The 12,532-nt window shown below is 36.0% G+C and overlaps 2 protein-coding genes across 2 annotated transcripts; both read right to left on the bottom strand.

Annotated features, from left to right (window-relative positions):
- Positions 1–309: 309 nt before the first annotated feature.
- Positions 310–2,029, bottom strand: GCK72_012304 (uncharacterized protein; the record flags this gene model as incomplete). The annotated part of the gene is made up of 3 exons (XM_053729001.1): positions 310–765; positions 809–1,783; positions 1,829–2,029. 3 exons carry the CDS (start codon positions 2,027–2,029, stop codon positions 310–312), a joined length of 1,632 nt encoding a protein of 543 aa, XP_053583773.1.
- A 159-nt stretch (positions 2,030–2,188) lies between these two features.
- GCK72_012303 (uncharacterized protein) lies at positions 2,189–2,459 on the bottom strand (the record flags this gene model as incomplete). The annotated part of the gene is made up of 2 exons (XM_053729000.1): positions 2,189–2,295; positions 2,351–2,459. 2 exons carry the CDS (start codon positions 2,457–2,459, stop codon positions 2,189–2,191), a joined length of 216 nt encoding a protein of 71 aa, XP_053583772.1.
- Between the last annotated feature and the right edge of the window lie 10,073 nt (positions 2,460–12,532).

The raw sequence follows: 12,532 nt of genomic DNA, 5'->3' as shown, positions 1-12,532 counted from the left end.
TCGTCATTTTCCCCGTTTCAACCGATTTCGATTCTTTTTTTGCGGTTAGTTTAATTTCAGAGCAGATATTTTCTTCTCCGCCAGAGGTTTTCGTTTCAGATTAGACCATGGAATCAATCGATTGCGCAATTCGACGACCAAATAAAAGCAACACTATGGAACGACATATTTAAAAAATTATGAGCGGTTAGTCGCACAATGTTCAGCAAATTCTTCTCCGCCTTCTATTGTTTCAGATCACTTCGATGACTGCAAATTCGTTAAGAATGGGAAACGTCAACAACAATTTATGAAAAATACGAAGAAAAATCACATATCCGATTCGTCGTCGTCCCACTCCCAGCTTTCGTCATCTTCATCCATGACAAGTTTGATTCCCTCTTCAATGTCAAGTACATGCTCATACGTCCACGCCATTTGCGCTTCATTCGTATTTCGTAGCCATGTCTTAGCCCGTTCCGCAACGACTTCCAGCTTATCACTTGTCTTCCCAGCAGTTCGAAGATGACTTTTCAGTTGGTTCCAAACCAGTTCGATTGGAGAAAACTGACAGTGATAAGGTGGAAGTCGTACAATCAGGACACCAAGAGTCGCCGCATATTCATCTGTCAGATAGCGTTTGAGAGCATCTCTTCCACCTCTAGCCTCCATAACAATTTGAACTTCTTCCCACAATTCCTTATTTGTGGCACCCGCAGCAGTGTCAACTTGATACTTTTCTAGAAATGCGAGAAGTTCAGATTTGTTGGAGCTTTTGGTGGGAAGCTGTAAACCATAATGTTTCAATTGTTTCAGGTTATCAAAGTACCGTCTCGACTAATGTGTTGTGAATCGACGCATTATCGATTACGAGAACTGCTTGACGGCCGGCTGGAGTTGCTTTGACGATCAACGGAAGAACTTTTTCCATGTACTGCGTGTACAAGTCGGATGACATGTACTGGTGGTAATCGACTAACACCTCGGCCTTCGGACGGTTTGGAATCACGACGTCGATGGATCCTGGAAGGATTTCGGATTCCGTAGTGACTGCAAGAACGATTGCCCGTTGTCCCTTGTCACTGGAGGCAGTGAATCCTGGTCGAGGTTTACTCAAATCCCCCAAATTTGCAATGAGATATGGTGATGTATCTGTTCGATTCCATCCCCGAGTTTTAGTCATCCCATGGTATAGCCAGGTTTCATCGTAATAACAGATGTATGCTCCCTGTGCTCTGAGTTCCTCCATTGTTTGCAAATATCGAGCTCGCCATTCAACGATCTCTTCTCGAACAGTACTGAAAGGATTATAAGTCTTAATTTTGTAGCTAAATCTCATAGCTTTCAGCTGTCGATAGAGCGTTGATGGAGAGTACGGATAGTCGTACAAATTTTGGAGATCTGAGTGAAGAGAGTGCACCGAGAAGTTGGAATCCTCGATGTAGCACTTTTCGATGTGCTCGGAAATGAGCCTCTTTTCATCATCACTCAAAAGTTCCAAAGCCTTTGCATTTCGCATTTTTCTTGTTTCAACTCGCTTTTCTTTGACATCGGCGACAGTCTTCTTATTGTATCGAATCACAGTGGACTCGGCGACACCCAACAACGCAGCCACAAGTTTGTTCACATTGCGAAACACAGTGAGGCGAGCAAATGCTCCTAACTGTGACTTGAAGTTGTTCACTTGGATGAGGATGTTTTTGATCATCTGGATGAGGCGAGCCTGGCTGTTTCCCGATGGATTTTTGACGTCAACAGTTTTCATTTGTGTCATGATTTCATAGAATGATTTGAATGGATCAGTCTGATTAAAAAAATTCTAGCTAATTACGAAAAATGTGATGTGTACCTCTGTTTGAGTAGATGTGTTAATACTACAGAAATCTGTCTGGGTGGAAATATCTGTTCCATTATCAATCATCAAGAATGCCGATGGCGAGGTCTCAACCAATCGAATCTGCTCCATGGAAAGTCTTTCTTTTGGCCACAGTTTCGAGCAACTAAGTGGACCGAGATTCGAGAATTTAATTTTTATGAACGGAGGCAACATTTTTCCCTGAAACATCACGTTCGTATTTTCAGAGTTGCTTAATTCAGATGCATTGAAAGACCACTTCATGAATATTCAGAACACTCAATGTCACACATAAATTTTATTTTTATTATAAGAAAACAAAGAAATTTAATACATTTAAAATGAAAGGAGTCTTCATGAGATATGCGTGCATTCCAATGGCTTCTTTTGGACGTGGAAACCGAGTGAAGAGCTCTTCTTTTGAACGTTGACACTTCTCGGCGTTGACTCAGCGACGAAATCTGAAACGAGAACTTTTGGCGGAGAAGAATTTACCCGTTCTGCAATAAAACTAACCGCAAACATTGTTGGCATCATTCAGATCTTTGGAACCATTGTCAAGATTAACATCGTTTGAAACATTGACGTCGTGGAAACAACGAGTTGGATTTGTCTTGAAGTCCATCTCTTTTTTTTTGAATTTTGAGAACACGAATTACTTCGCGACGTTGATTGACGTTGTTGGCTCAGCGATGAAACCTGTAACGAGGAGGTTCGGCGGAGAAGAATACACCTGCTCTTTACTAAAACTAACCGCAAAAAAAAAACAAATTTGTGATCGATGAAGATGACAACAGTGGCAGTGGAATGAGGATGCTTCGAATCTCTTTCAAATTTTCTCATTTCTGTTGCTGGCTTTTCAGACCTTCACGATTCCTTTGTGGATGATTCCTTTAAAAGCAGCTTGTTCCCTTCTAGACAGCCACATCCATTGAATTTATCCGTCTTCGTGACGTTGACTGACAAAATCTGAAACGAAAACCTCTGGCGGAGAAGAAAATATCTGCTCTGAAATTAAACTAACCGCAAAAAAAGAATCGAAATCGGTTGAAACGGGGAAAATGACGATGTGTTGAAGCGTTGATGTCTTCGGTGTACCTGAAAGCAAAAAAATCGATGAAATAGGTGTAAAAATAATAAAATATGACAGCGAATCGAATATTTTCAAAGAAGCGAGAATAAAACGTAAGAATATCGAAGCAAAGCACAATTATTATTTATTTTTTCGCAAAAAAACCCGAAAAATCGTTGAAAATCGATAAAATTGATGATAATATTGCTTGAAAATAGGAGAAAAAATATTTGATTTAAATTTTCCCGCACAAAACTACTGTCGCACTCGTTTCGGCTGTGTCCATTTTCGTGGCGAAATATCGGGGTCGCGGAGTTGTCGTATCCTAGGCCAGGACTGTCAGCCTCTCAGATTGGGATAATATGTGCCAATGAAGTCCAAATTATTGCTTCTACCTCTACGCGTCTTCTCAAATATCAATGTTATTTTTGTCATTTCAAAGGAAAACTAATTCTGAACAAAATTGTAATTTTACCCACAAAGTTTTTAAAAATCGGCTTTATTTGTGCCGCTGAAAAATATTTTTTCTATGTAAAATGGGAATTTAGGGGACTTCAATTATTGATTTGTACGTGTAAATTTTGTTTTAATATGCACAATTATTAGCAGAACAATTTCGTTACAACTGCGCTCCACCGCAAACGAGAGAGTATCGGCGAGAGACGCAGAGTTTTTTTTCTGGCGCGAAACAGATTTTCACCATTTTTGATCTATTTTCACATGTTTTAGTTAAAAATTTGCCAATTTCCGAGAGAAAGTTATGCAAAAATAGGTCAAAAATGGTGAAAACCTGTTTCGCGCCAGAAAAAACTCTGCGTCTCTCACCCATACTCTCTCGTTTGCGGTGGGTCGCAGTTGTAAGAAGGCGTGGGCCGCTAATAGAAACAGTGGAAACTACCTATGAATCTAGCAGACCGTCGATGTGTCTTAAGTTTTATTCTACCGAAGTGAAACAAGAAAAAAGTTTAGCGATTCGATTTTTCACTTTATCTGTTTACAATTTCTTTTTCAAATTTTCGTTTGGGCAGTTCATCCTTGTTAAATTTGGCTTTACAGGATAATTCGCGAATAAATATTTTTAAAAAATCACTGTTTTCTTAATTTTTTAACCGTCTACCGTTACTATTGTTTTGTTGACCCAATCTTTACTTCCGTAAATTCCTTGCATCACTGATTCCAGATGGAAGGTTTCTTTTTCTAAAACAACTTCTACATAAAAATGCTGATTTCCTCGGTTTAAAAGTGTATTTTTGTTTATTGATTCATGCTTTATTGATCTTTCTGTGGAGTAATATCGCTTCTGTATCCAATAGTCAAACATACTTGGGATGCCACTCATGCACGTTCCAGTAACATAATTTTCATGTTTCAGAACTTTAAAAAAACTTGAAAACAACAAATTCTATGAGACCGATCAACGCTTCAAAAATCGCTCGAAATTCGTCAAATTTTTCAAAGTCAATCATGCTTTGACATTATTGTTAATTGAATTTCGAAAAATTCTGAAATTTTGTGAAAAAATTATTAAAATTTAAACTTCCGCCAATAAATACGCAAACACTTCACGCACAAATGCGGAACTCGGTCGGCTCGGTCGGTCGGCGGTCGGACCGAACCCGACTGGACCGAATGGAAGTCTTAGTTTTCCTCTTGCTAGATGAATTTAATGCTTTGGAATTTCGATTGCGTTTATTAGCGTTTTTGGGAACAGAAAATAATTTCAAAAAAATGTATGTTTAAATGCTAACGTGTTCCTATTAGAGGTTGTGAGCATGTTTTGATTTCATAAGATTTCATCATTAACAATTAAATTTTTTGAACAAACTGTAATTATGTCATTGAAACAGAACAAAAATCAAAAAAGTTTGAAAAAAAAGATTTTTCAGATTCTTGTTATTTCTTTTTTTTTTACTTTTTGCATTTTTACAGTTTCGTAATGTTCATTATTTATAACAAACTAATTACGAACATTACGTCCCCGATTTTTTACTTAAATTGTTTCTTTCGTTTTATGCACGTCATTTATCGAATACTAACCAAAAAATGTTCTGTATCACAAACTTTAAAAAACTTATCAAGTTCGAATGTTATCAATTCCTGTCTCGTAAAACTTGAATATAAGAAAGAGACAAAAATTGATGGTCCAATTTGAAAACAACGCCTCTACTTTAGGCTTTCCATCCGGACGGGCGTTTCTGCGGGCGGCCCGTGCCCGCCCGGGCGGCGACCCGCCCGTGCCCGCCCTAGCCCGCCCTAGGGTAGACTGGCGTGACAAAATGTTTATCCTTAATTTATTTGTTTCATATTATCTAATCTTATTTTGTCAAAAAACCAATCGCACTCTCTACTATATAAAAAAAAAGAAGAAAAAAAAGTTTTGCAGCAAAAAAGTTCGAACTCGGGAGTATCAAATTCAAAAACAGAGTTGTTAACCACTAGGCCAAACCTTCGCTTGATGATAGGGAGAGTGAAGAACATGATGAAAGGAGGGCGCCACGCAAAGAATATTAGGGCGGTAGGGCCGCCTTAGGGCGGGTCGCCGCCCGCCCTAGGGCGGGTCGGGCGGGCATTTTGCCGCCCGGATGGAAAGCCTACTCTACTTGTGTTCATATCCTCTTGTAGGAATAGGATTGCTGATGTCATTTAAGACTTCTAATTGTCTGTTTTATTATTGTGTGACATCAATGGGTTATTTTCTCTTTTGGTTTCATTTCTGTGCTGATTTCTGTTTTCAACAGTGCTTCACTGCTTCGCTTTCTACCGGAAATATTCCAGCAACAGTCAATTCATTCTTGCGGGGACAGCATGACAAGGAAAGTATTTTTTGAACTGATATACAGATCATTAGTGAAATTTTTGATCCCAGTTTATAACGATTTGATGAAAAGTGGATAATGGAAATATTTTCACCGAGTTTTATCATACGAACATTTATACAACAGTAATTTGAAAGAGAAATGTAAAACATGTACTTTGAGTATTAACATTGTCAAACTAAATTTTAAACCTGAATGAGAATAAAGATTGGAATCTGGATAAGCAGAAAATATTCGCAAAAATGTAAATACTAGCCAGATTGCGCTTCGTCTATTGATAAAAACACTGTGAAACAGAATTTCATCAAATCTTCTTCTCACAAAGAAAACAAAAATCGAGAAAATCTCGAGCGGTCTCGAACCACCGACCTTCCGTGTGTTAGACATGCTCTTCTGTTTTTCAGGAATTCAGATATTTGTACATAGAAGTCAAAATTGAAATAACGAACATTTCTTACCCAAATAAAAGTTAATCTTTCACTAATGTGTGATGTTTTGTTTTCGGTTGGAGTAATAAAGTAAATAAAAGTAACATGGTATCGCATTTTAATGAACAAGGAACAAAGATTTGATAGGGTGTGACATTAACAGGAGCCTCAAAGTACAATATTTTTCATTTAAAAAAACGTGTTTGAAGTTAACAGTAATAGCTTCTTCATTGCGTTTGTTTTGTACATAATTTTCTGTTTCAAAGTGTTTTCATTCCTTTTGCACACACATTGCAAGTCAGTGTCAAATTCGAGGCCGTATCGGAGTCAACAACAAGAATATATTTTCATCGCTTCACAGTTTTTTCTTGAAAAACTATTTTTGTGCCTTTTTCGTTTCTGCTTATCAGTTGCATATAAGATTTTTGTTTAATATCATAGTTTTCATTCTTTTTTCACATTCTTCCGGTTTTTCATAGCAACCTTGCTTATGCACAAACGAAAAACATCAGGCTGTTTGTCAAATTCTCAAAAATAATTCTGCATTTTCAGCAATGAAGTAAATTACCCTGATTGGACACTTGTTGTTTCGTGAAAACTTTGCAGAAATATTGTCAACGTAGACTAACTTTTGGCTTCAAATTCCGGATAATAAGGAATACTTGTAACCGGACTAAAAAGCCATGCATACTTGGATTCTTGAGCTCAATAGTTAGATATTCATTTTTTTTCAAGATCCAGACTACGTATGTATGTGATGAATCTAAATAAGTAACGTCAGTTATAATTTGAGAAACACTTCACAGATCTGCGCCATTAAATCAAACATTCGAAATATGTACAAGTGATTATATTGAAACAGTTTATTAGTCGGAAGAACACTCGCAAAAAAAAAGAAAACCAATGTTTCAGAATCTTACTATCAATTTCAATTACAGCATGTGAACGTAATCTAAACATCTTGAAACTGAAAAATTTTGGGATGTTTAGTGAATTATTTAGATTTATTGGTTAAAAAAAGTAAAGCAATGAAGTTACTGTTTCAAAACACAGCCATAAGCGAAAATTGTTATTTTTAAACATTTCCATCCAATTTTTGAAGATGCTGTCTGTAGATTTCTCCGTGTGTTTTTCACGATGTTCGAATAAACATTGAGAAATAAAAGAGAAAAACTATCAGGCTTGTCGTAGGAAGAATTCGGGTAGAAATTGGAAACGTACTGCGTGAAAGAGAGAACATTTGAAATCCGTGAATCAATCACAGTTTCAAAACATCAAGAATGCCAGAAACCTGGTTTAAAGTCATTCAAAATACATGATAAAAACGTTATTTTACACTGAACAGTTCATCGAAATAAAAAAATACCGTTTCGAGAAGCTCAGATTTCGGGTTCACATATTTACATTTTAATTCATTAAGACCAGGAGATCACCATATATTAGATTACCGGTTCCACTTTGTTCCCTTGTTAACTAACACTCACAGCATACTTTTTACCAATTTGAATTGTTCGTTGACAATATAGGTGTAACTAAAAAAACAGTAAAATTTGACTTTGGACAAGACTACCAATAAGTGTCGGCTCTAATGGTTTTTTTGACGGTTTTCCCTTTTTTTGGTACTTGGCCTGAAGTACACTAAGAGAAGCCACCGGACCCGTGTTAACTCACAGACATAGAACTAACCGAGATTTGCATCATGGAACTATAAGAATCGACTTCAGCCTGATATTAGTTTAATTCTCTCTAACTTGTGATATTTCCAACATTGTGGAACAGTGATTTTTTATCCAGATTCCTCCAAAGTCATTCGAATTTAATTTTGAACGATCGTCTACAGAAGCTTCATCTGTCTGTAGTGAAATCCTATTTTTCCAACTGAAAGTGTAGCGTTTAACGAATGAAAATGACAGACAAGAAGCAAAAAAAAACAAATCGGGTCCTGACAACTACATATATTCCAGTTTCTGACAACTGTTACCTGATTCTTTTTTTTTATTGGAAGCGCTGATAATCTCCAATTGGTTAGTTCATAAAAGCTAGAATAACAGCTACGAAAGTTTATCACAAATCAAGTTGTTTCTTTATGTCAGAGAATATTAAGAGTGCTTCGATACTTCCAGCAAGAAAAGGAAACCAACAAAGTTAAACTCGTAGACCCTTTGGCTAATAACTGGAGTTATTCACAAAATGTTGACTTCTGTCACATTAAAAAAACGACTGTTTTAAGAAAGTGTTATTCCGGAGAATACTATTATGTAATAATGCAATTCACGTAATCAATTGTTGTGCGTTTCTATTTTGTTGAAGAAAACCACAATAAAAAAACTAATACTTGCTTAATTTTCAACATAAATACGTGCTTAATTTTCAACTCTTTCTCAAACAGGACACTGACATCAGGATTATTTTATACAACTTGATAAAAGAAACAATTACCGTTGTTTGAAAGCTTCAAGTTATTTAGAACTTACAATTTTCGACGTTTCTCATACAAGCATCTCAAGTACAGATTATAGAGATGATAGCTGGAAACAAATTATAGACATGGAGAAACAGAAAATGTGTGGGTGTTTGGAAAAAAGTGAACACAGTAAGAGTCGTTGACTAACTTGAGAACTTCAACACGTTAGAAAAAAGTCAAATTGAAACTGATGAATTTTTAGAGATCTAACGGATGAACAATTGGAAAGACGGGTAAAATGTTTGAAGCGGGGAGATATTTGACTTACAATGCAAAAATACTGTAACCAACGATTTTTTGGAAGTTTAAAGCCTAAAATTTGTCTTGGAGTTCTTCTGTATGTTTATGAAAAATGCCGTTTCAATCGCTTAGTTTTTGAAATAATTGCAATGATAACTCACTCATGCGAGTTTCAAGGAATCGATTGGCAAATCAAGAATTGAATGCATCTCATGGAAACGTCATCTGAAAAAACAGATTGATCTATGTTTCAATACGCCTATTCAATAATATTGTGATTTACCCATTCATTATGAACATCAGATTGGAGATAAAAACGAGAATTTGGTATGTGGATAGTTTGAGATCAAAGTCGTACGGTTGCTGTCTAGATCATTCTGAAAAACATTCGTGATATTTCTGCTTCATAATCTATGTGAAAACTGTGATTTGTTTTTTCTGTGATTAACGCCTGTTTTTGACTTGATCATTAGTTTCGAATTTAAAAATGGGAATTACACATCGACACACTTCATTGGCTGATTCATCTCTTATCTTGTTGTTTTTTCAGACTTTGTAGCTGAAATGTATGTTTTTGTTATTTCTATTGTGTTCATTATCTTTTTGTGAAACTGAAAATCAGTCAAACAGTGATCAGTTACAATGCTAAACACGCTAATTTCGATGTGAAAGTTGCCGCTTCAAAAACGTTACAGATTTGTGTGTTTTTTTCCTTCAGTAATCTGATTTCTGTACGAATAGCCTGTGACTTCCCTTTTGCTTCCACAATAAGTAATCGCTTTGAGAATTTTATAAACAATTTGCTTTTATAAACAAGCTATAGATTTGCGACTGAAACATAAGTCTGGAGCATAAGTCTACATAGTTTTTTTTCAGTTTCAATCTCCTCATTTTATTTAACTAACCAATTATGTGATCAGTTCTGGAATAGGATATTTCATTAGTTTTATGTTCTTTTCGTATTATTTCCCAATATTCCACATTAGTATGCTCCGAAAAAAGCTCATCTAGTTCAAACGTTTCTATAATTACAATCATTTGCAGTTTCAAACAGTTCTTATTTAAATAAATACTTTTTGTTAGAGTACAGTAGGATGATTTTATTCCACAATGTTATGGAGCCTTAGTTTGAGTCTCTTGCTTAATATCGGACTTTCTATCCAAATCATTGAATAGTAAGACTACCTTGAAAAATATTTAAAAAATATAATATTTTTTACAATAAAGAAACACTGTTTCCCAAATGCTACCTGTAGCATGTCATTTGATTCTTCCAATTCATCGTTGTGTTTGATCCTGGTTTCTCGCCTTACATGAAATGTTTCAGCAACAGTTAGTTCTTTCTCATGATACCTGCTATGTCCTTTTAATATTATTCTCCAATATTCACCAAAAAATGCTCCGAAAAAAGCTCATCAAGTTCAAACGTTTCCATTTCCACATAGAAATCTTGATTCACTTTGCAGTTTCAATCAGTTCCCTTTTTCAGTAATGCATTTTTGCTTTAGTTTGAGGGTTTTGCTTCTTTTCGAACTTTTGATCCAGTATATTCAATAGTAAGACTAATTTTTTTAATTTTTAAAAAATGGAATACTTTTTCACAATAAAGAAACACTGTTTCCCAAATGCTATAATTCCATACCGTTACCAGGCTTGGTCAGAAAACAAGTCGGAGAAAGTCGGATAAAAATCGTGGCTCTATTACAGTTTAGGCGTCCTTTGAAAACTTGAACGTCCCTTAAAACACTTAGACGTCCCTTGAAACATTTAGACGTCCTTTGAGGCCCAAATTTTTTTCCTGTAAATTGAAACGTCCTTTGGAATGTTTAAACGTCCCAAAAAACATTTAGACGTCCCAAAAAACATTTAAACGTCCTTTGAAATCCGAAAAATTGTCGGAAAAATTAAGACGTCCCAAAAATTATTTAGACGTCCCAAAAAATGTTTAGACGTCTCAAAAAATGTTTAGACGTCCTTTGATATCCCACATTATGATACATAATATTTAGACGTCCCAAAAAACATTTAGACGTCCCAAAAAATGTTTAGACGTCCCAAAAAATATTTAGACGTCCCAAAAAAATTTAGACGTCCCTTTAAATCCCAAAATTTGGTGTTAAATATTTAGACGTCCCAAAAAATGTTTAGATGTCCCAAAAAATAATTAGACGTCCCAAAAAATGTTTAGACGTCCCAAAAAACATTAAGACGTCCCAAAAAATGTTTAGACGTCCCTCTTAAAGTCCTAGTATCACATCACTGAATAGTTAAATTTCTGATATTGTTCATTTCAAAAAACAAGCAAAAACATGTTTACAATAAAAATGTTTTTCTGAATAAAGTTGTGAATTTATACAAGAAATTTGCACTCCTAACTGTTTTCTGTCGTGTTAATGATTTTTCGGTTTCCGGGTTCTGCTCCGAGTCTTTGGAGGGGAAAAGGTAGGCTTGCTCGCCTTTTTTTTGTTGAGCTCTGAAAAGGACAAAAAATTTATTGAAATAGAAAAAAATCATGTTTTACAAAAAAAATTGGGCTCTATTGGCAAAGAATGGTCCCAACCGCAAAGAACGGTCCCAAAATATAAAAGAACGGTCCCAAAGAATTACATGGTCCCTACCGCAAAGAACGGTCCCAACCGCAAAGAATGGTCCCAAAATTTTGGGTGACACAAGTTTCCGAATTGAATGGTCCCTACCGCAAAGAATGGTCCCAACCGCAAAGAATGGTCCCAAAATTTTGGGTGACACGAGTTTCAGAATTGAATGGTCTTTACCGCAAAGAATGGTCCCTCAAAATTGATACGAAAAACTTTTCACCATTCTCTTAGGCTTAGGTTTCTTAGAATTTGGGAAAAAATTGACAAATACGATTAACAACCGGTTTTGTCAATTTTTTCCCAAATTCTAAGAAACCTAAGCCTAAGAGAATGGTGAAAAGTTTTTCGTATCAATTTTGAGGGACCATTCTTTGCGGTAAAGACCATTCAATTCTGAAACTCGTGTCACCCAAAATTTTGGGACCATTCTTTGCGGTTGGGACCATTCTTTGCGGTAGGGACCATTCAATTCGGAAACTTGTGTCACCCAAAATTTTGGGACCATTCTTTGCGGTTGGGGCCATTCTTTGCGGTTGGGACCATTCTTTGCCAATAGAGCCAAAAATTGTTGTTTCAACAAATGTATGCGGTACTTCTAAACATTTTTTGGGACGTCTTAATGTTTTTTGGGACGTCTAAACATTTTTTGGAACGTCTAAACATTTTTTGGGACGTCTAAACATTTTTTGGGACGTCTTAATGTTTTTTGGGACGTCTAAACATTTTTTGGGACGTCTAAACATTTTTTGGGACGTCTAAATATTTAAAACCAAATTTTGGGATATCAAAGGACGTTTAAATATTTTTTGGGACGTCTAAATATTTTTTGGGACGTCTAAACATTTTTTGGGACGTCTAAACATTTCGGACGACTTTTGGGTCCCCAAAGGACGTCCAAGTTTTTTGAGGGACGTCTAAATGTTTCAAGGGACGTCTAAGTGTTTTAAGGGACGTCTAAGTGTTTCAAGGGACGTCTAAGTGTTTTGAGGGACGTTCAAGTTTTCAAAGGACGCCTAAACTGTAATAGAGCCAAAATCGTTTAACTTTGCGCACTCAATTTCTCAGAACCAGTTGGCTGTTT

This window comes from Caenorhabditis remanei, chromosome IV (assembly GCF_010183535.1).
Source record: "Caenorhabditis remanei strain PX506 chromosome IV, whole genome shotgun sequence".
Taxonomy (NCBI): domain Eukaryota; kingdom Metazoa; phylum Nematoda; class Chromadorea; order Rhabditida; family Rhabditidae; genus Caenorhabditis; species Caenorhabditis remanei.
The sequence above is the reverse complement of the archived record's forward strand: the minus strand, read 5'-3'. Positions and strand labels throughout refer to the sequence as shown.